The 24,791-nt window shown below is 42.9% G+C and overlaps 1 protein-coding gene across 1 annotated transcript in view; it reads left to right on the forward strand.

The window, feature by feature from the left end:
- Window positions 1-24,791, forward strand: part of LOC143924556 (BOS complex subunit NOMO3-like) — a 210,978-nt gene that overhangs the window by 125,551 nt on the left and 60,636 nt on the right. The window contains exons 22-26 of the mRNA XM_077448933.1: window positions 4,594-4,720; window positions 9,866-9,979; window positions 14,490-14,617; window positions 21,017-21,158; window positions 23,370-23,453. Coding sequence (XP_077305059.1) covers window positions 4,594-4,720; window positions 9,866-9,979; window positions 14,490-14,617; window positions 21,017-21,158; window positions 23,370-23,453 — 595 coding nt within the window. The remainder of the gene's footprint in view (window positions 1-4,593; window positions 4,721-9,865; window positions 9,980-14,489; window positions 14,618-21,016; window positions 21,159-23,369; window positions 23,454-24,791) is intronic.

Here is a 24,791-nt window from a genome sequence, read left to right on the forward strand (position 1 = left end):
AGCCAATTAAAAAAAAAAATTGTGCACTTGGATGCACCCCCTGGTGTGAACGAGCCGCCAGACTGGTGTACCCCAGGATTGTGCACAACTCTAAAGCATGCCTTGACTAAAAAAAGAGGTTGAGAAACACTGTTGTAAGACTATAAAATCCACACTTCAAGCAGGCTAACCTTGTACATTTGAAAATGCTACATTTGATTTTTAAATCCTTTTTTTTTTTTTTTTTTCCTTTTTATTTAGTTAGGATTTATTGTACATGAACCATATATTGCTGCAAGGAAATATTTTTCTCTAAATATTTATTGGTAGGCGCAGCAGACCATTATGGTATTAACCCTGCCCATATTAGGATAGACATTTCGGATTTGCTTTTTCAACAATCCTGCATTCTCATTATTATTTCCTTAATTTATTTATTTTCTCCTTTTTCTGAATTTTGTCTGACTCCTTGTGTCACATTGGGGTCCAACATTCATTGATTCAGTGCTAGAGAGACTTCACATTATTTTTCTCTTAAAGTACCACACCGGTCCCTCAAATCCCAAGATTCATTGTGAGCCCACTACCCTGTACTGGAAACATCTATTGTTTTGGTCGGGTGGGGGGGGTTCCCCCTCCCCCCAATCTGTCTGCTGTAGCCCACTTTCCATGCATCCTACCACCTTTCTTCAAAGACCTTCAAAAGTTTGGGGTCTTAAGCTGGCCATACACTTTTTTTTATTTATTTTTTTATTTTTTTTCTGTCTCTTGTTCGGCCAGCGGACTCAACAAATAAAAAAATAAATAAAAAAATAAAAATCAGATCCCTTCATCCACACAAATGATGGCTGAATGAAATGGTGGATGGAGAAATACACCCTCGCTGGGACATTATATTCTGATAGCAGGACCTCTGTCTGAATACACTGATCAGCAGCCACTGATGGACAAAAAGTTTCCAGCGTGTTTCTTCATCAGAGTATGGCCTGTCCCAGCTTCCCTGCTAAACTGGCTGAATTGTAATCAGTATATTGCAAAAAAAAGGTTTGAGACATATTGCAGAATGTGGCACCAAATCCAATAATGATTGAGCAAAAACTGAAAAAAGTAAAACTGACTTTAAAGGTTGCCACTATGATCCCAAAGAGGAATGGTCTCTTATTTAGGTAAAAATATAGAACTTATTTAAATCACATTAAAATACAAAAAAAACAAAACAAAAAAACACATATTAGATTAAAAGGTAATATAAATACATCCATTGGCGCGGACACTGAAATTTTGTATGCTTAACCCTTAACGTCAGACAATATCTTCTAGGACTACCTGCCTTATCAGTCTCATAGGCCATCCATGCGACTTGCCTGTTTCAGCTTCCATATCTGTTCTCTCACATGAGACCGAGTACTTTTCCAGACACGTTCATGTATTTATATTGGCTTTTTTCCTAATATGTGTTTTTTTTTGTTTGTTTTTTATGTATGTAATTTAAATAAATTATATATTTTTACTTGAATACAAGACCATTCCTCTTTCCTATCATAGTAGCAACCTTTAAAGTCAGTTTTACTTTTTTTTTTTTTTTCCTGTTTTTGTTTAATCAGTATTTTGCTAGCTTTAAGGTACATTTGCAACTAGAGACAACCTGCAGTACTTTTTTCTTTCTATCAGGTCAGCTTTTTTAAGCACATGCCACACATTCACATAGTTGCCAACATTGTAAAAAAAATAATTTGGGACACTTTTTTGGCAGTAGGCGGAGTCGTGGTATAATTAGGGGCGGCATGCGTTTATAGGTGTGGCATAGGAAAATAAAAAAATGGGTGTGGTTTACGTTAAATTGTGGGCGTGGCTTACATGGGGCATGGCTCACGGGGTGTGGTTAGAGTCTGAGATGAATGCGGGATGGAGAGGGAAAGGAGAGGGGGTGGCGAGGGAAAGAAGGGACAGCAGCCCCCCGATCCTACACCACAATAGCAATATGCGTTTTCCAGAGTTTGACACTCAGCAGATAAAGATACTCCAAATACCTGTTGTTGGCGGCGCTTCAATCATCCCGGCGCCATGATTGTTATGGTGTCAGGATGATTGAAGCGCATTATTTCTATTATTGCATTGTAATATAAAATGAAATCATTCAACTCACCATAATGCAGAATCAGTGGGAGCCATGAGCGCGTCACTAGCCACATTGCCTGCCACCAGATGCCATCAGATGTCCCAAGCGGAGTCTGTCCTTACATCAGGTGCCCCATCAGAGGTACCTTCCTCACATCTGTGTCCATCAGCGGAGCCCCTCCTTACATCTGGTGCCCCTCTGACATCCACAGACCTGCCCCCACATACTCCACAGACCTGCCCCCACATACTCCACAGACCTGCCCCCACATACTCCACAGACCTGCCCCCACATACTCCACAGACCTGGCCCCCTGACATCCACAGGCTGCCCCCCCCCCCGCATTCACAGACTGGCCCCCGACGTACCACTGGCCCCCGACATCCACATACCATGACTGTCACTGGCCCCCCGACATCCACATACCATGACTGTCACTGGCCCCCCGACATCCACATACCATGACTGTCACTGGCCCCCCGACATCCGACTGGCCCCAGCCCCGACATCCACATTGACAGACTGGCCCCCGACATGCCGCCGTTGCCGCGTGGAGACATTTAACTGTGGCGCCGCCCACCACACTTTACACTGAGACATACACACACTAGCAGCGGGGGTGGGCGGCGCCACAGGTGTAGACCAACTTCTGGTCTTCCTAAAAATGGCGACCGGCGGAGACATTGTCTCCGCCGGCCGCCGACCTCTAGTGGCCGGCGGCAAAAAAAAACTGGAAATTCAATTTCCCGGGACAAAATTAATTCGGGACAAATGTCCTAATCCTGGGAATGTCCCAGGAAATTCGGGACAGTTGGCAACTATGCATTCTTGACAGGATGCTAAGGCTGCACCTGTTCTCTTTGGCTCCCTCCATTGATCTCTCCACTACCTCTTTTGGCAGTCTGATCCTGTCGTTCGTGGTCACATACAGTCCTATCGAATTGGCAGAACCCTCTCTGTTCTACTACACTTGTCCTGGCTGGTCTTTTGAAGTGCAGTGTTTTCCAGCTCTCATAGCCAAGACTGGGATTGAGACACGTCTGATTTCTATTTAGCCCCTTTCCCCTCTATACTGATGTAGATGACTGCTGATGTTACCTTTTGTCTTCAGTAGCCTAAATATCTCGAAATATAGGCTACCTATGGCCAGTCAAATATTACCAGTGGTCTGTATTGTATAGCATGCATTTAAAAATATATATTTATTTATTTTAAACATTTGATCAGTTCCTGCTTTCCAGGCCTAGGCAAATGATAATGTATATCCCAAGAGTCTTCAGGAACTGAGGAGGGACTCTTAGCTAAGCACACTCTCCTTCCTGCATGTCTGAGCTAAGGGCAGAATCCAGGAAGTAAATGCAACATGAATAATTTGCTCTTACTCAAGATAGTCATGACTGGAAATTCTGGGGTTCGGGGGGGGAGGAAATGTTTTCAAAGTGATTCCTCTGCAAAATTGGAGCATTTTACTTTGAATATTAAAATGAATTAAAGGGTAATTCCACTTTCATGTGTGAAAAAAAAATAGCAATTCCAGTCTTTGCAGATGACACCAAGTATGCAGTGGAAAAACATCCTTACACAAGGTCTCCAACTTGCAAGCTGACCCCAATGCACTATTTAATTGGGCAACTATGTGGAAAATTAGATTTAATGTTTATAAATGCAAACGTATACACGTGGGGGCTAAAAACATGCATGCCTCAAGCATCCCTACTCACGGCCGTCCAGAGAATAGCACTGTGTGTGTGTACATTACAGACCACCGTCCAGAGCACTGTGTGCATTACAAGCCTCCTCAGACCGTCCAGAGCAATGTGTGCAATGCATTACAGTCCTCCTCCTCAGACTGTCCATGTCCAGAGCACTGTGTGCATTACAGGCCTTCTCAGACCACCGTCCAGTTCACTGTGCAGCATTACAGACATCCTCAGACAAACCAGAGTGACTAAATCTGTATTTGTGAGTAAATAAAACAAAAATGGGAGGGGCGTTTACCCACGTGAACTTCTGGTTTCCCTAGAGCTCCGCCCGTATAGAGCTGTGAGTGCTTCCACTCCCAGCAAGCAAAGGAGTCTGTAGCATGCTTACTACTTGGCAGTTAGCACTGTACAGCATTGCAGGCCTCCTCAGACCATCCAGAGCCGCTATATCTGTTTGTTCAAACCTTAATACCATAAAAAATAACACATTCAATTTTTTTACTCAGAGTATATGAGTTGGGAAATTCTAGAGAGAGGCTTAAGTAATGCATTACAATTTAACTAAACCCATTAGATTTTAGTTGACTATAATATACTGCAGATTTTGGTTGACTAACATGAGACTAAAATGGCATTTTAGTCAAAAATCCAAATTTGATGCCAAAATTACACTGGAGATAGAAGCGGAAAATATCATTGAATCAACAAAGCAGTTCAGATCATGTTCAGTGTACAATAGTACTATGCAATTTTGTATTAGTATATCTATTGAAGTGTATGCTCTGTCCACAGTGTAGGGCCATTACACAGTGACTTGGAGTATACCATTTCTGCTCAAAAGGAAGGTTTCGTTTTGACTGCTGTTGATGGAACAATTGGGGACTTCAATGCATTTGCACTTGCAGGAGTAACTTTTGAGGTAAGTTGTGAATTGGCTAACTCATGGAATTTGTATAGGATCTTTTTATAGAAAGTGTATTCCTTTGTTGCGTTTTATTGCATTTAACCCTTTTGCTGCAAGAGCAATTTTTCCTTTTTTTCACATGCCTGTTAAAATGTGCATTTTTGGCTTGATTCCCAAAATGATTTCTTAATCAAACAGTACATGACACAGACTCTTAAATTCTGACCATGGTTTATATGTTGCCAGTATCAATTGAGGACATTGGAAAACAGGTGTTGGGACAGCTCCCCCTTTGTTTGCCCGAGCAAGCCTTTGTTTTTACCAGAATCTTGTCTATAGAAAGCAGCTTTTCTTGCTTATGATTCCGGTTCTATTGGAAGAGTAAAGACTTTGGTTCTTCACATGGAGAAATCCCTTCTCCTCCTGACTTCATCAACCCCACTGTGACAATAGGATTGCAACTTCCACATCAACCCTGCCACATGTAAGATGTGGGACTAGCCTGTAATGTCACCTCCAGAACTGAATTCTGATTGGCGATCACTTGCAATACAACTTGTGCATTTTCTGCAAGGTTTACCATTGCACATAGAAGGCATAATTTGCTCGATGCAAGGCTGGAAAGTTTCATTACAGGAAGTTCTTGGTGGTACAAATCCTGGCCGTTCTGCAAATTAACTTTGTCAGATCTTGACACTTAAAATGACTTGAAAGACTGCTAGCTTCCCATCTCTTGAATTCCTGGGATATTTGAACTTTCTGTGAAATACATTTCTTGGAGTGACACAGGATCTCAGAAAATTTTTCAGTGTTTGTAGAAGTGATTGGGATACCCTATAGCCACACACCCAAACAGACCATGTTAATCACTTCAGCCTCTTTTTTTCCCCCCCACAAATAGAGCTTTCTTTTGGTGGTATTTGATCTGCGTTTTTATTTTTTTGCCCTATAAACAAAAAAAGAGCGACAATTTTGAAAAATAAAAAAGCAATATTTCTCTTTGGTTCATTGACGGACACAGCATCTTCATCTTGACTTTAGTTTGCTTGTTTCCTTCTAGAACAGCGCACTTTTCACACACACCTCGTGGATGATACAGGGGAGAGCGGACAGCAGCAACACAGTGCAGTACCTGGGTCAGGGTGGTGAGTTCTGCGGGAAGCCCCTCAGTCTGTGGCAGCTAGGAGGGTGGACATTTTGTGTGACTTGCCTTAGGTCCCTAAGTGGTGACAGGTGAGTGTGGGTCAGCATGGTGTCGGAAGTTGACGCTTCTTCCCCATACATCCCTGCTATCGCAACTGGTTCCCCTGCATCCACCGTGCCTATGGACACTCTGTCGGCGGTCCTGGAGGCCTTTGCCAGGGTGAAATCGGTGTGCGGGTGCAAGGGGATTAAAAAATGCCTCCTTCCCCTCCCCCTCACTGTCTTCTGGGAAAAGCTCTGATTCAGACTCTCTGTGACAGGTGGCCCCTGTTCTGACGTGTCAGAGGATGTGGACCAGGATCGTTCGGACAGTGAGGATGACTCCGATTCCGGGTCAGTGCAGGAAAAGGCGCTTGTAAGAGCACTTATTACAGCGGTGTGGGATACCCTAAATATGGAGGATACGGCGGGGGCATCTACAGAGGTGTCGGTCCCTTTCGGGTCCCACAAGCCGGCCCGCACAGCTAAGGTGTTTCCTTACCCAACTTATTTTGATAAGTTTATTTACAAGGAGTGGGGAAAACTGCAGTGAGCCTATTCAGTCCCGAAACGCATGGCGATACGTTGCCCCTTTGAGGAGAGTTTCCTGAAGAAATGGACATTTCCAATTGTTGATTTCCCCCTGGTATCCAGGTTAAATAAAGTAACCACGATTCTGGTGGAAGGGACACCTGCTTTCAAGGACCCTGCCGACAAACGCCGAGGCGTTTGCCCGGTCCATGTTTACGGTGTTGGGGTCAGCATTGTGGTCAGTGTTAGCCACGGCCCTGGTGTCCGACGCTTACTGAATGGGCAAAATTGTTGCACCGTGAGTTGAAGTAACAGGCTTCCCCCGGTCTGCGTGGAGCTGGCGGACCACTTTGTGCAGGGCCTTAAGTATGTCTGTGATGCGGCCTTGGATACGGCCTCCTTGCTCTCTAGAGCCTCAGTATCAGCAGTAGTGCTACGTTGCCTGATATGCTGGTATGCGGACCAGGCATCTAAGAAAGCACTGGCAGACTTGCCCTTCCAGGGAGAGCCTCGCTGGATGACATTATTAAGAATGTTACTGGGGGTAAGAGTACGTTGCTCCCACAGTCTAGAAAAGGTAAGGAGCCACGCGTAGGCAAGGGCCCTCCTTTTCCTCACAGAAGTGGATTTTTCGTCCTCCCGGGTCAGCAGGTAAGCGCTCCCAGTCCGACAAGGTGCCTACTGAGGGACAAAATTGTCCCTGGTTTTGCAATCCAAACAAGCCTGCAAACAAATCTGTTACCGCATGAAGGTTTGCCCCCGCCCGGCTCTTGGGTGGAGGGTCGCCTTCAGGAGTTTGCAGCCTGGTGGACCTCTCTACTTTTCGAGCAGTGGGTCTGCGAACTGGTTTCATCAGGATACAAGAGAGTTTCTTTCTTGTCCTCCAAACAGATTTTTTCCCTCCCAACCTTTATCTTCTGTTCGGGGCAGTACAGGACTAACTGTTGCGTGGGGTTATAGTACCTGTACTGTCCCCAGAAAGGTTTCATGGCTTCTACTCCAATCTGTTTGTAGTCCCAAAGAATGAAGGCGTCTGTCCGGTCCTGGATCTCAAGGCCCTCAACAGCTTTGTGAAGGTATAAAGGTTCAGGATGGTATCAGTTTGCTCAATGGTCGCTGCACTCCATCAGGGGGATTTTCTGGCATCCCTGGACATCAAGGACGCATACTTGCATGTCCCCATATGCATCAAGCATCAGAGGTTTCTGCGATTTGCGGTCGGGGACGAGCACCACCAATTTGTAGCTTTTGGCCTGGTGTTGGCACTGAGGGTTTTCGCCAAGGTGGTAGCCCCATTTATGGCTTTGCTAAGGCAGTGAGGGATCGCAATTGTGGGTTACATATATGACCTCCTTCTAAAAGCAGCTTCCGCCTCAAGAATTAAGGGAAGATTTGGCAATCACTATGCAAACTCCTTTGGGAGTTTGGGTACTGAACCTACAGAAGTCGGTGTTGGTCCAGACTCCATGCCTGGAGTACCTGAGCCTGCTTCTGGACTCCTCAGGCGAGAGTCTTTCACCCTTCGAAAAAGATGCAGACTCTTCAAGCTGCGGTGAAGTTGTTGGTGTCCCGCAGGAGGTCGCTCACATCCTGCGGTGGGCAGAGCGGCACGTGCCGGCTCTGTCGGCCGTGTACATTCCAGGCGTAGAAAACTGGCAAGTGGACTAAGTCGTCAGATGCTGGACCAAGGTGAATGGTCGCTATATCGGGATGCTCCTTTGCCTAAGGTGGAAGGCTTACATTTCCATATGTAAGAAGATGGGGTGGCGTCCACGCACATACTCTTTCCAGGATCCTGCTGTTTTTACAGTGAGGAGTGGATCAGAATCTTGCCTTTTTAAAGTGGAGTTTCACCCCAAAAACAAAAATTAAAAAATAAAGTTTGGAGATTTTTTTTATATATACTCGCCTCTAAATGCCTGTTGCTAGGGTGTCCCTCGTAGTCTGCCTCCTTTGGTGCCTGGGCTCCTGACGTCGCTTCCCTCAGTGCAGGAAGGGAGATCGCCTCTCTCCCCTCCCTCTTGTCAATCATCTTGGACATGCGGCCCAGATGATTGTGAAACCAGTGACGGCTCACGCATACGCAGTGGGTGCCTGGCTGTGGTGCCCACAGTTAAAATGCCGGCTCCGTGGAGGGGGGGGGAGCGGGGTTGCGATCCCCCGCATCTCTGGACTCCAGGACAGGCAAGTGTCCGATTATTAAAAGGCAGCAGGTGCAGGTATTTGTAGCTGCTGATTTTTTTTTTTTTTTTTTTTTTTTTAAGTGGGAACTCCTCTTTAAGCACCATCAAGGGGCAGACATCGGCTTTGGCTGTCTTTTTTTTCAGCGACTCTTGGTGACTAATTAATTGGTGAGTACGATTGTTCAGGGGTGTTCGACATGTGGCCCCTCTGGTTTGTCTCACTAAAAAATGAGATAACAAGGAATAGATCTGTCATGTTGCTAGGCAGAACAGGGAAATGCCTTGTTTTCATAGGCATCTCCCCGTTCTGCTGCTCCGTGACACGATCGCGAGCCCTCGGAGGACATAGTCCGTGGGACCCGCGGGCATGGTCACGGAGTACGTGGGGCACGCCCACAACGCCGTGATTTAAAGGGGACACCCATTTGCCCAGCCGTGCCATTGTGCCGGCGTACATCTTCGTGCGCTGGTCGGCATGCGGTTAAATTATTTTTGGCCCAGGAAAGACTGTGGCGTTTCTGGATCTTGTTTAGATATGACTTCTTCAATAGTGATTGGATGGGAGGAATCCGGAGAAATCATAAGCTGTATAAAATAAAATAAAAAACTCCACCACCGGAAGCCCAGATGGCTAAACTCGTGGATGCATTAAGATAAAAAACCTTCTGCCTTTACAACTCCTTTTAACTTGCATTTTTGGATGGCACAGTAAACTGTGTTCACACAGTTATTTTTGGAAGTATTCCTGAGCCCATGCAGTGATGTGGATCACAGAAACGTGCCTGTTTTTAATGCACTACCGTCCGAGGGCTTGAATGTAAAGCACTGCTTAAATTCGTGGCTCTATAAGAAGTACCTGTAATAAATATTTATATTTAACATTTTTAGATGCAGCTTTTCAGATTGGTGAACCTCTGCCCATCTTAACCTAATTGGTTGCAAAATATTCTTCCAGCTCTTCCTTGTTAGTACCAGGTTTTGGTTGCCTTGTCCAAATGTTTTGCCATCATTTTCAAAATGTCCATATTTTTTCTTAGACTGGTACATTTTCTCAGTTTGAAAATTTTACATGTTTTCTATTATGAATAAAATATGGATTTGTGATATATACATATCTTTGCATTCTGTTTTTATGTAGCTTTTACAGTGTTCCAGTTTTTTGGGAATTGGGGTTGTAATGTATAAAGAATTGTATTCAGAAATGAGCCCCCCCCCCCCCCATGTGCTTATTGAAAAAACATATATTTTCTTTGTTTCTGGGCAGATCCTGTCGGAAGATGAGCAGCCTTTGGCTGGCGTCCTTCTGTCTCTCAGCGGTGGTATGTTCCGGTCAAACCTGCTAACCCAAGAAAACGGGATGCTGACATTTTTAAATCTGGTAAATGTTGTCTCTATCACTGTTGCACTTGGAATTAAAGTATATCTTGGCTCTTAAAAAGCTAAATATCCAAACGGTGTGGTACATAGATTTGGTTGTCTGGTTGGTCTATTTTCCAGCCAGATACAATGTCTACCTCACCTACGTACAAAAGATGTTTACCCAATGACTTTTGTTATACACCAAGAGAAGGAATAAAAACAATAGAAATGAATGTAATGATGTCTGGAACTTACCTCCTATAGCCATTTGGAAACCCTTAAGAGCCGTACACACAGGCCGAGTATCGGGCAGCATTGGCTGGTTCAATAGAAACCGGCCCGTGTGTACAGTGAATGGTCCAACAGAATCTGGCCATTTGGCCAGCTTCTGTCGAAGGGGCATAACCAAAAAAAAGGTCTGCCAATTGGTGCCCAATCAAAAAAAGTCTGCTCTAGTGCACTGAAACTTCCTATGTTACATGTTACATGTTATCTGTTGTGTTAATGCAGTCCAGTCGTATAAATGGTCTGCTAATGCACCAAAGTGGACAATACTCTGGAACATTAGCATGAAGGCACCACATTGCACAGTAGCATGTTACTGTGTGCTGCAAAAAAGATATGTTGTAGAGGTGCAATAGGGTGCCATTCACCTGGACTTGCATGAGTGTAATAGACATTCTTGCAAGATAACGTGTTATAGGCACGCTAAAGCCTCATACACAGACACTTTAAAAAACGAGCTGTGCCCTTACCTCTAGCGTGGAAAAACATCGGTGAGTGGTAGGATTTACGTCCTCTAAGACAAATTTGGTCCCCACCTCGCAACAAAGCTCTCCCCTAAACAAAGGGTCCACTCCCTACCAAAAAATTTAATCACTAGCGGGTAGGCTAACCAAGAACCCTAAACAGAGGTCTTTCACTCGTACTAGTCTAAACTCTACGCAGACACAAACCTCAACTCCCCTCATAAACTAAACTCCTTTCTAGACAACATCCCACTCCCCAAAATATCACATTCTCACCGCTCCATCATGGAATCCTCTATCACCGAAGGCGAAGTAAGAGAGGTCATCAAAACTGAAAAAAGGATCAGCCCCTGGCCCAGATGGCTTTTCGACACATGACTATAAGACCTTTATAGATGTCCTCTGTCCTTATCTGGCCCAGCTTTTTAATTCCCTCCGAAAGGGAGCTTCAGTAGACTCGGCAGAAAACCTTGCATACATTTCTGTCATCCCCAAACCTGGCAAAGGCTCCAGCCTAGTAAGCAACTACAGACCCAACCTCGTTAACAACGATCTAAAGATCATGACAAAAATTCTTTCCAATAGACTAGGGTCATTCATAGGGTCTTATGTGCAGAAAGACCAAGTTGGTTTTATCCCAGACCAGATAAGGCTTCCTCTTGTCCATTGACCTCCAAAAGGCCTTTGATACCGTCACTTGGCCCAATCTCTTTGCCACCTCAGAAAAGTGGGGCTTTGGACCACACTTGCTCACCTCATTAAAGGCCCCATATTCTCTACCCAAAGCCCAGGTCAGACTTCAGGGACACCTCTCCGACCCATTGCCTATCACAAAATGAACACGACAAGTTTGCCCCCTTTCCCCCCTTTTCTTTGTTATAGCAATAGAATCCCTAGCCATAGCTATAAGAGGTCATCCAGATATTCACAGAGCCAAGTGTGGCCCCTCAACACACAAATGTGCACTCGTTGTGGATGATATCCTCCTTTTTATTACCTCTCCTCTCATCTCAAACCCCAACGTCTTACAGCTACTCAAAGAATTTGGCCGGGCCTCAGGACTACAGGTCAATATGTCCAAATCTACCACCCTTAATATCTCGACCCCCATTGTCCCTGGTAGACAGACTAAAGGACCACTTCCCATTTACCTGGAGTAACACCTCCATCCGCTACCTAGGAGTCCACCTCACGACCTCTATAGACCAACTCTGTAAATATAACTACCCGCCCATGTACAAGCAACTCGAGACTGATCTGGACCAGTGCTCTTTATACAAACTGTTCTGGCTAGGAAGAGTGAATGCGATCAAAATCACCCTCCTTCCCAGGATTCTTTATCTCTTCCGTTCCCTTCCCATCCCAGTCCCCAAACTCCATATTGATAACCTCCAATCGGACATAATACACTTTACCTGGGGCAAACTTGGTCACAGGCTCCCTAAACAGACTTCTTTCTTTCAATCCAGACAGAATGGAGGCCTAGGACTACCTAACCTCTGGTGGTATTACCAGGCAACACAATTAACCCAAATATATACTCCAAAGGCCCTAAACCGGACTGGGTAGATATTGAAAAACAAGCAACCCCAAACTATACCATGGACTTCCTAATCTGGCTCCCCCCTAAATCAAGGCCCCCTATCCTCTCCCCCACATTATCCCACTCGGTTCCCTTATGCGACTCCCTACATAAATGAAATTCCCAGAACATCTTGGTGGCACCCCTTAGCTCACATTTTTCACAATCCCCAATTCCCTCCCAGGGGTGGACATTAAGGCCTTTCATTGTTGGCTTGATAAAGGCCTCTATAGAATCAGACACTTCTTTTAACTCCAATGGCCCCCTAAAACTTAGCTACACTTTCTAAAAGCTAGAAATGCCTCCCTCCAAAAAATCTTCCAAATCGCTTCCACCAGTTATCACACTTCTTACACACTTTCTCTTCCCGGGACTCTCTCCCCCTTGCGATTACTCCATATGAACAATGGTGCTCCACGGCCATGGGGGGGAATTTCCCGGATTTACTCAGCATTAGCTGAGCCAGTGGAGAAAGCACCCTACATACGCAGCTGGGAATGTGACCTTGACTTTGAATGGGACTTAGAATCCTGGAACTCTTCGTTAGAGCCTACAAAGAGATCCTTAATTAATCCCTGATTGACCCAAACCTCAAGTTTATCTCCCACTGGTATCTGGTTCCAACTCGACTGTTTAAATTTTTCCCACAATCTTTGCTCCTCTGCTTCAGAGGTTGCGGTCACTTGGATTCTCTCCTTCATATTATCTGGCAATGCCCCAGTATCAAGGGTTTTTGGAATAAAATCTTCAATCCAATCCGTAAAGTTACCAAGACATTGATCAAGACCCAACAAATAGCCCTTCTGAACCACAAAATATACCCAAAAACTGATCTACTTCATGTTCCTCGGTGCTAAAATAACGATAGCACAGGCGTGGAAGCCTCCCCTCAGTCTCCTTTCACTCAACCAAGCAAAATATTTCAACAACAAAATTTCCTGGATTATGTTCCAAGAGAAAACGTCTAACGGTATCCTAGACAAACTTGAAATCTTTCAATGCGTTTGGGAACCCTGGGCCCAGCATATCTGCATCTCTCTATAGGCCCGCAGCTACCATTCCCTCCAGGCAGCCCTCTTGACTTCAACCATACCTCACTTGACTAGCTCTGTTAGGCCTCACCTGTACCCCTTCTCTCGGCTTCCTATTTGCTTCCCCCCTCCACTCCAACCTGTCTTTCCCTTTCCCCTCTTTTCTGTCCCTTTCCCACTAACCCCATTAGCCCTAGTTGATGGGAATATGGGCTATGACAGTAACATATTCCCGTTTTCCATTTAAATATACTGCTGCCCATTTAGAGAGCGATCTCACAGCTCTCACCCCACATGTTGGGCTTCTTGCCCCTTTATTACGCGATGAGAACACCACAACACTGCGTGGGTGACATCTTGTCTTAATGTTACTCCATATTCAACAATAAAGCTTTTTCAAACTTAAAATAAATAAAATAAAAAATGAGCTGTGAAGCTAGTACTGAAGCCAGAAAAAACATGAGCGAGCCCCCTCATCTTGATCCGACTGCTGGTGCGACTTCTATTCAAATCAATGGGCTCTCATAGGGAACCATTTATTTTGAATAGTGGCAGAGAAATACCAGATGAAGCTTAAAACATGGTTTAACAAGGCTCAACTCTGTATACAGTGTTAACACCTTTTAGTGGTGTCTGGCGTTTTTACAGCTCTAGCGCTGGAGCCTCAGAACACGTTGGTCCTAAGGTTTTTTTTTTTTTTTTTTTGGAGCTTAAAAACTCCAATGCAGCACCAGAGAAGGTTTTTCACCTTAATGCATAGAATGCATTAAGGTGAAAAACAAATGAGGATTTACAACACCTTTTAATATTTTCCCATATTTACTTCACCCAGTAAACAAGAGAACATAGCACATGCTGTACATCTTGACCATCTATCAAAACCTGAAGTCTGTAAGGAAGGTGCACTCAACATATGGTTACTGACAGGTCTTTATGCTTGTTATGCTTGCACTGAGAACTGCACAGCCCCACATATGCATTGAACAACCCATATGCTAGATTGATTATTTTGTGAGTTTGATTGGAGTACAGTTTTTAGTAACCTACATTGTTTCATTATTTTTATCTTTTTTATTTATTTATTTTTTGGGCCTACTGGTTCTGCTGGCAACATTTCTGTGTATGCTACGTGTAATAGGCTGATATGCGCTGTTAAATTTCTTTTAGAGTCCTGGACAATATTATTTTAAACCAATGATGAAAGAGTTTCGCTTCGAGCCTTCTTCCCAGATGATAGAAGCACAAGAGGGACAACATTTAAAAATTAGAATCACAGGCTATAGGACAGCTTACAGGTAAGCTTTTAGATTGACGCTTTTATTTAAGTAGGCCAAAGATGAATATTTTATTTTATTTTTTTCATTCAACGGGCTGAACTAACCAAAAACAGATTTCTCCATCCACACAAACGTTATGAATCAAGGAATTCCTCTCACTGGAACAGTTTTCCACTGTTTTCTGACAGTGCAGCCTGTGCTGTCAGAATACTCTGATCAGTTGCTTCAGCCACCGATTGACCAAACTTTTCCAGTTTGTTCATTTGACAATTTGAAATTCGGCCATTTCATGCTGAACTGGAAAAAATTCAATCCCTCTATGACCACCTTTTACAGTGTCTTAAATGATTCGCCCCCTTTTAAAGTTAATCTTTTCAGCTATTTGGACATGTCTAGTACTTCCAGAGTCTGGAGAGGTTAAATCAAGCTCTTGGCTTTAGTAGCAGCTTGAGCTTATTTCAGTTTTGTGCGTCAGGCTCAAGGCTTTACAATAAAGTCATCTGGGTGGCTGCAGATGCATTCAATCTTTTTATGTGACTTACGGGTGCTATCCCATATTCCAGGGCTTTCCCACCTGTACCAGGAGAGTACCCCTGTCACTCCAGGCACGCACATAGGAATACAGAAGTACGCGCGCATGTGTTCGTAAACAGCCTTCCAAATTTATTGGCTATTGCCACTGGGGTGAGAGAAATAATTCTAGGGCCCTTATTATGGTTAACTCTGAACCAGTGTTCCTCAGCTCCCGTCCTCAAAGCACCCAAACAGGTCATGTTTTCATGCTTTCCATTATTTTACACAGGTGATTTGATCAGTTTCACTGCCTTTGTAATTACCACAGCTGTTTTATCGAAAGGAAATCCTGAAAACATGACCTGTTGGGGCGCCTTGAGGACTGGAGTCGAGAAAAACACTGTTCTAAACCGATGAGCTGTAAAGCACAACCTATTGATATTTTTGGGTTCTGTAATTTCTCCCCATTTTTTTTGTTTTGAGGCTTGACCTATTTAGTATCTATTTACTCTACACTATCTCCTCTTTTATTTTGTTAACAGATTGGGGATAAAATTTGTATTTGTATGCACTAACATTAATTTTAGTGTGTTTTTTTTTTCTAGAAATATTGGTTTGACAAATGGGTGTGCAAATGTTTTGCAACATAAAAACACCTTATAATTCTAAAGGACCTCCGCGTTTAGAAATGTATGTACAGTTTTGGGGGGTTGCAATTTTATAACCAAAAATTTAGGTTTGTCATGTGTGTGAAAAATGAGAAAATTGCCCCAGGGTGTAGGATTTTTATATTAAATTCATTGTGGTTCAGTGCCCTATGTTAATAAAATATAAATATTTTCAGTTGGGTGAAATATTTTTGTAGGAACTGTAGGCAACGTATTGCCGTATAACATGTGCCCCAATTTAAGAGTTTCAAGAAAAAAAACTAAAAAAAATAAAAATAAACCACTTTGAAGCAAAATAATGGGCAGAGCCTCAATGCAGCCTGATCTATGCCCATCTGCAGCCTAACAAGTGCCCACCTGCAGTATCGCTTCTCACTGCAGCTTGATTAGTGTCCATCTGCAGCCTTGCCGAGGGGAAGGAGGGGACGAGCACTGCTGAAATAGAGCCAGATCTCCTGTGTACTCGGAGTCACGCCCAGTCCCACCCCTTGGCCCAGATTCTATGATAGACATGACGCCGGTCCAGTGCCAGAACATCAATGCTAGGAGATGTCCAGGGGGCGGGACTGCGAGCCGAGCCGCGCACACAGGAGATTCAGCTCTATTTCTGCAGTGCTCATCCCCCTCCTTCCCCTCAGTGGCAGCCTATATCGGCGTATAACACGCACACAATTTCCCCCCTATTTTAAGGGAAAAGGTGCGTGTTATATGCCGATAAATACAGTAGCTGAAAGCCGTGTAAGAATTCATACCCAAGTGCTAGTAATTATTATAAGCTAAATCTGTCAGTTGTACTCAAATTCTACTAGTTGTGCTTCAGGGCAAACTTCTTTAGCAGTCCATTTTTATTACTTATGACTCCGAAGTGAGGCATGTATTCTTTTATAGAAAAAAGAAATTGTCAAAGAAAAGCTAGAAAGCAGAATGAGGAGCGAGGTAATTGGGCATAATTACTAGGTGTGACATTGAGATAATAAAGGGAATATAGCAAAGACATTCATTGAAAACTAAAACTTTTTTCCCCCTACTTTGTGTTTCGTCAGCAACAATTGCTGAGCAGAGCTAAATGGCTGTAACCTTACAGATCCATAGTCGCAGCATAAATTTTAATTTTAAAACCTTAGTATTGAAGTAGCAATACAAACAATAGTTATTTTTTAACAATATAGACACCCGAATACATTCACAGAAACCTCTAGGGCAGAGGTGCCCAACCAGTGGCCTGCAGAGCCCTCTGTTGTGGCCTGTGACCTTCAGCTCTGGGATGGCAGGTTGGCAAAGCCCAGATCTTGGGTTGCCAACCCACCATCCCAGAGCATCATTGTTGTGAATGGCGCCGGCGGTAGAGGAAGCAAGCAGCTGCAGAGCTGCATAAGCTGATACTTCCTATATAGGGCCAACTCCTGTCATAGGTAGAGTGGTACCGAATGCACTCTGCCTGGGACAACAGCAGCCAGCTATACCTGAATAGAAGATTGTTGTTAACGGTAATTGTATTACTAAAACCCCAGTGTATATAAGGGCATATCTGTTCTGTAGTGCTTACTGGGCTGCATTCAAACTGATCCGCAGGGTTAGCTGCACTGTGCCATAGACTTCGGCTTTATTACCTGTGGGTTTGGTGACAAACAATGCCTTTTCCAGTATGATGGAGCACCTTGCCCTAAGGAAAAAGTGATAAACAAGTGGCTTGGTTTACAAAACATTGACATTTCGGGTCCATGGCCAGGAAACACTCCAGACCTTAATCGCATTGAGAACTTGCGGTCAGTCCTCCAAGAGGTGGGTGAACAAAAAAAACACAAATTCTGACTAACTCCAAGCATTGATTATGCAAGAATGGGCTGCAATCAGTCAGGATGTGGCCCATAAGTTGTTTGACAGCATACCAGGGTGAATTGCAGAGGTCTTCAAAAAGATAACACTGCAAATATTGACTCTTTGCATAAACGTATTGTAATTGTCAATAAAAGCCTTTGACACTTATGAAATGCATGTAATTGCCGTATACCATAGTAACATCTGTCAAAAAATCTTAAAACACTGAAGCATCAGACTGAAAATGTATGTCCTTCTCAAACCTTTTGGCATGTCTGTACAATGTTACTTTAGTAACATTATATAGCTCTGGTCATAGTGCATAAAAATAAATAAAATAAAATGGTAAAAGTGTAATGGAAATTATTATTTTATTTTTTTTTTCCGTACTGTCACCAGTCAGTGTCCCTGATTATTGTTCCATCTGTTATGATAACTGCTTTATTGCACTGGTGACCATCAGGATGGGGGTAAAAGTGCCTGTTATTGAAGTGGTTAAAGGAGTTTACCTTTTGTAACTCATTACATGTTAAACCCTGAACAGATGCACCAGCCTCTGCTCCCCCCAAAGGCCTGGTCTGACAGCTAGCTGTCGCAATCTGCATGCTGGGCTCCTCCCGCCTGGCTGCGTCATCCATTCACAGATGTGAATGGGAGAACTGCAAGGTCCTGATGGCCTTTGGGGCTGTCTGATTCTAGTTCTCAATGAACTACCACAGCGCTGTTGAGTACTGTGGTAGTCGATTGTCTTCCTGTTACAGTGTAACTGCCTGGCCGTATTAGAGGTATGACCAGACAGACACCTACAGTCTCTATCTGGCCACTACACCCACAATCTGCTGATCATGCAATGAGGTGCAATGCTTTACAGGTCCACTGCAAAAAAAAGTGCGTTTTATTATTTATTTTGTAAAGGTGAACGTATTTTGTAGGACTCTTCAGCATCAAATAATTGGTCCCCCAGATTGTACAGGGGACAATAATAGTTTACACAATGATTAACTGGACCTACTGTATGTAGCTATGTTTTGACTGCGTCACTTATATCTCTGCAATGGATTTCCGAAAGTGTGACTAAAACAATGTAATCTGCCAAATAAGATGGTCTTGTGTGTTCCTGTTAGTACATTTTAAAGACTATAGGGCTCAGTTATTGTTCAATAAAGAAAGAGTTGGCAGAACCATATCAGGATATTTAACTCTAAAGTCCAGGATAAGGCACCGGGGTCATTTTATTTATTTTTTTTCTGTTATGGTTTTGATGATGTATGACACTGTATGTAGGAGGGACTTGGGGTCAACAGCAAACTCTTCCTTAGAATTGTTGGTTTTTGATACTCGTATTATATTATTGTAATAAGCAGAGCACAATTTTGGGACTTTAAATGAAGCGAGCATCAAAGATATTAAAAATGGGGGGAGGGGGGAAAAAGGGAAGAAGGTGGGACTTTAGATGAAGCACACAGCAAGTAAAAAAGTTGGTCAAGCGACTAGAAAATGACATTTATTCATATTTCATAATCCATAATCCACCATAAAACATTTTGGGCATCAAGCCTCTATAAGGTGGATCTTAAATAGACATACAATGTATAAAAATGTATCACAATCCGATAGATCTTAACATTTGAAAAAAGCAGCAATGACAATTAATGCATAAAGTACACAGAGTGATAGTAAAATATATTGAATACACATAAAATCAAATGATGTCTTATTATTTCATGATTAATGTAGAAATTAAAAAACGATAAAGGCTCGACGCCTTTTGCGGCACGACAACCGCTCATCAGGAGCAAAATCATGGAGTAAATCTAAAAAAATAAAATAAAAAATGAACAAAAGATAAAAAAGATTGAATAAGAAATATAAAAGGAAGAGAAGTATAATTTTATAATTAATGAGAGCTATGCATCCAACTCACGTCTGCACCCACACACCAGCAGATTAGCATCGAGGATCGCCACAACATCGCAGAGCAAAAACTCCCGGTCACCACAAAGGCCAGCATATTATTGTGTTATGTTACTTTGGTGGGAATGGGATTCCCTGCAGTTAGACTGTTGAAATCGCTTTCTTGTCTACAGCCTAGAAGCTGACATAGAGTTCTGCTCTATAGTTTCTAATCAGGATTCATTTAATTAATGGTAATTGTCATGATACTGCTAAAGTTACCTTCTGCTTTGTATAAAGCCCCCCTATTTTCAACAGTGTTCTATAGTAAAGAAATGAGACCGTTGCACAATGATAGTGTCACTATATTCCATGTTTATCCCACAGAACTACCACAATTGTTCTGTAGAATAAAACTTGGATTGTAGTGAAGTCGTGTGTGTGTGTGTGTGTGTGTGTGTTTTTGTGTGTTGGATTGTGGAAAAATCCATTGGTTCCTGGTGTTCAGGTGGCAGGAGGAAGGTCTGGCTTCAGAGTGGAGAGGAATGCTTCATGTAATCTAAACATGTTTTACAGTATGTAGTTTCCCTTTTAAGGTGTAGACAGGTAAGGCGTTTAAGATTTCACTGGCTGCATACTCAGGGACCAGTGATGCATAGATGAAAATCATTGATGCTTCACTATCAAAAACAAATGCAACTTAAAGAGGGATTTCACTGTGAAAAAAAAAATATTAAAAGCCAGCAGCTACAAATACTGCAGCTGCTGACTTTTAATAAATGGACACTCACCTGTCCCAGGATCCAGCGATGTCGGCAGCCGAGGCCGATCGATCGCTCAGCTCTTGGCTGCTGCCACCACCATTCTAGGTGAGGAAACCAGGAAGTGAAGCGTTGCGGCTTCACTTCCCGGTTCCCTACTGCGCATGCGTGAGTCGCGCAGTAGGAATTGTCCGCGCTGTCTCTGGGACCCGTGTGTCCCAGCAGACAGCGCGCAGGGACAGGAAGAGGCATAGACTCCCGTGGGAGTCTATGCCTGGAAGTGGTTATAAATACCTGTCTTTGACAGGTATCTGCACCCCCCTCCCCCCAAAAGGTGCCAATTGTGACACCGGAGGGGGGGAGGGTTTCTGATGAGCGGAAGTTCCACTTTAGGGTGGAACCCCGCTTTAAGCTTTAAATATCAGTAATTGGAGTTTATTTAAAATCAAGGACCCACCCTTCGATTGTAGGAGCATTGCAGTGACTGTTAAATAGTGTACAAGACATGATGCATGAGCAGCAAATGTCTGCATGTCAGTGAGACCTATCGTCTTCCCTGCATTTCATTCCCCACAACACAGCTCCCTACACCCAGGCATATGATGGCACGGACTAAAGTGCAAACAAACCCTTTTTGAGCATGAGCTGATGATGGAAAGACTTGTGTAAGCATCTGTGTTTTTATATATTTTGCTAAGAGAGCTGAACCTTATTACACAGTTTTGTGGTCAAGTTTGTAATGGCAAGCTGTCGTGTCCTTTCAGTTGTTATGGAACAGTGTCCTCCCTAAATGGTGAGCCTGAGCAAGGAGTATCAGTGGAAGCTGTGGGACAGAAAGACTGTGCAATTTATGGCGAAGATACCATCACAGATGAGGATGGGAAATTCAGACTCCGTGGTTTAAGGGTAAGTAGGACGTTTTACGTGACAAACATATTGAGGGTTACAGTACATGAGTATCAACATAAAACCAAGTCAAATGCAGTGTTTTGTAAAAAATGTTTTGCATTGTGATGCGTATTCACATTGAATTTCATTGGCTTGCATAGAAGCATAAAATTATTGCATGGCAAAAGTAAAAATCAATGTATGTAAACACTGCTTTATATAATTTGATTCAGTCCTTCAAAAAGCAAAAGGCACACATTCATGTACACGAATGCCGCGTACACACGATCAAACTATCCGGCGGACTTGTTTTTTCCCCCCAAAAGTCTGGTGGACTAAGAGTAGTTTTGACTCAAAAATTGTCGGACTTTTGAAATGAATGGACTTTCCTGCACACGGAGGAAAGTCCGTTCATTTTGAATGCGGGTCCAGGTAGCCGGGACTAGCGAAGGAAGTCAATGTATCCCTACCCATTCACAAATAAACACAACACAAGGATTTAAAATAATTTATTGCACAGCTCCGGGGGTCTTCTTCAGTCTTGGGGGGGGGGGAGGGGGGGGTCTTCTCACCGGACTCCTCTGCTATCTTCTGCTAGCTCTTTTACTAGCGGGGGAGCCCGGCTTTCTTCTTCGTCTCCGCCTGGGGGTCTTCTTCCGACTTCGGGGGTCTTGTCACCCTCTTGGTTTCTAGCCGGGCCTCCACTCCTTCTTCCAGCTCTTTTACTGGCGGTGGCCCAGTCTTCTGTCGCCGCTGTCTTCGCCACCTTCTCTTCTGTTCTTCCTTCAGATGTTGACTCGATGCTGTCTCTGGCCATAATGACAGGGACAATGGGCGGGGTCACCGGGTGATGTCCCCGCCCATTATGAGGTCACAGTTCCAGCATCCTCTGCTAAAAGCAAAACGCTGTGGCGGAAACTAATGCTGCACACCCTCCTGAACACACCATCCCCACCGTGAAATGTAATGGCAGCATAAAGTTGTGGGGATACATTTCCTCAGCAGGGACTGGGAAGCTGATCAGAGTTGATGGACAGATGGATGGAGCCAAATACACAATCCTGTTGATCTGCAAAAGGCTTGAGACTGGAGAGGAGGTTCACCTTCCAGCAGGACAACAACCCTAAACATACAGCCAGAGCTACAATGGAATGGTTTAGATCAAAGCATATTCATGTATTCAAGTCCAGACCCAAATCCAATTGAGAATCTGTAGCAAGACTTGAAAATTGCTGTCCAGGGACACTCTCCATACAATCTGACAGAGCTTGATCTATTTTGCAAAGAAGAATGGGCAAACATTTCACTCTAGATGTGCAAAGCTGGTAGAAACATACCCAAAAAGACTTGCAGCTGTAAAATTGCAGTGAAAGGTGTTTCTACATAGTATTAACTGGGGGGGGGGGGTGAATATAAGTGCATGCCACACTTTTTGGATCTTTATTTGTAAAAAATGTTAACAGTCATTTATCATTTTCCTTACACTTTAAAAATCCCAATAAAATACATTTACATGTTTGGTTGTATTATGCCAAAATGTAGAAAATTTCAAGTTGTAGGAATGCTTTTTCAAGGCACTGTCAATGAGACATATCCTTGACACAGCTATCCCGTAAGCTGTTTTCTTGTTACCATCACTTGGGCAGGAAGACTTTTAGACAGACTAGATCCTTTTTTTGTCATCCCAGGTGGATTCAACAGGTTCAGGCCTCTTAAGTTCTGAAATAAAGTGCTCCCTTTTCCAGTTAAAGCCCTTTCCACTATGCCACTTTTTTTTTTTCTTTAAGTCACCAGGCCTTTTTTTTTTTCTAAGTAGATTTATCTTCTGCAGATGCAAATTCCAGTTGAAAGGTCCTACAAGTGACTAACGCATTTGCTTTTTTTTGTTGTGCCCACCCCTCTGTTTGGGCTGTATTTTGACTTTCTAGGTTTCTTACTTAATGGACAATAGAGAAAATACCATCCTCTTATATGCATTTGGTTTCTTTTTGGACTGCTGGCTACATTTGAGCAGGTGTGAGGGTTATAGGCACAAGGGGTCGGGTCTTCAGTTTTCTACAAACCTAGTTTCAATTTCTCCTGTAGATCACAGTATATAACCTTAGGTTTCTTGCTGTCAAGTTGTGTTCCTTAACTCCCAAACAAAGGGCTTTACAGTGAGTACAAAAATAGATTTTTTTTTTTATATTATACAATAAATTAGTTCTTTTACTTTTTTTTTTTTTTCAGCCTGAATGTGTATACCATGTGCAGCTGAAGGGAGAGGGAAATGATCATATTGAGCGTGCATTACCACCCTATAGAGCCATTGAGGTGAGTTATTGAATGATTTACATTTGACTTTTTTGACTTCTCCTTGGAGCTTTCTAATATATATTTTGCAGTAATGATAACTCCAGTTTAATATGTTTCTATAAATATAACACTGTAACGTTGCATAGTGTCCTATATTTCTATTTTCTAACAACTATGACGATAAAAAGCAGTGCATGTCAAAATGATCAGTTGATACAGAGAAAGGCATTCAAAGTTAAATCGCAGCCTGTTGAAGTGCTCTCCTTCCACATCCTGAGCATCACTTTGGGGGTTATTTACGAAAAGGAAGATCCACTTTGCACTACAAGTGCACTGGAAGTGCAGTCACTGTAAATCTGAGGCTAGATCAGAAATGAGGGGAAGCTCTGCTGATTTTATAATCCAATCATGTGCAAGCTAAAATGCTGTTTATTTTCCTTGCATGCCCCTCTCAGATCTACAGTGACTGCACTTCCAAGTGCACTTGTAGTGCAAAGTGGATTTGCCTTAAGTAAATAACCCCCTATGTATTGTAGTGGGCAGAATCGCTAGACAATAGTTACAGGATACCATAGATACCACAGGAGGTGGGAATGAGTGAAATCAACTTTAACAGGAAAAAGATTATATAAAAAGATTTTCTTTCAACTTCCCCTGCCTTTTATCTCTGGATCACATGACTATTGGTCCTATTTTTCCTGAGCAGACTTGCTGACTAAAAAAGGCACAGAAAGAGGATGTTAGGGGAACTAACACAGCTGCTTATGCCTTTATCACTAGATATATTGGTTGTTTTGAAATTCAGTTTTTGCTGGAGATGACTTATTTTTTTAACACTGTGCTATATATCGGTTGCCCAGTTATTTTTTGTTACTTTTCAGTTGAGCCTTTTGAAGTACATGTGTGAGATTTTGTGATCTATACCAGCTTTGTCAGTAACAAAAATGGGCCACAATGCACAAGTAGACTGCAGTGGAATAAAACAGTCTGGTCTGGAACACTTTGTGAGGAAGAGTAAAGCAGCCACACAGCAGCTTCCTTCTGTATGGTTGGGAAAAGACTGGTGGTTGATTTAACAGAAATTTCCATTCATGTAATAAAAATATCTGTTTTGATAATGAGCACTTCTGAAAGGTGAAAGGGATGTATTATAATGTTTTTGTTATCTAATTAGGTAGCCTTGATCTTTTTTTTTTTTTTTTTTTTTTTTTTTTTCTTTTTTTTTTTCTTTTTTTTTTTCTTTTTTTTTTTCCCCAAGCTATTTGTGAATTAAGCCCAATAGCAGCTATACAGGCAATGCCTTACTACAATAGTTTAACATGGTGTGTTAGTGTATATCTGTATGTATGTTTGTTT

Source organism: Lithobates pipiens, unplaced genomic scaffold, assembly GCF_037356315.1.
Source record: "Lithobates pipiens isolate NorthernLeopardFrog02 unplaced genomic scaffold, aLitPip1_a1.2 Scaffold_22, whole genome shotgun sequence".
In the NCBI taxonomy this organism is placed as follows: Eukaryota; Metazoa; Chordata; class Amphibia; order Anura; family Ranidae; genus Lithobates; species Lithobates pipiens.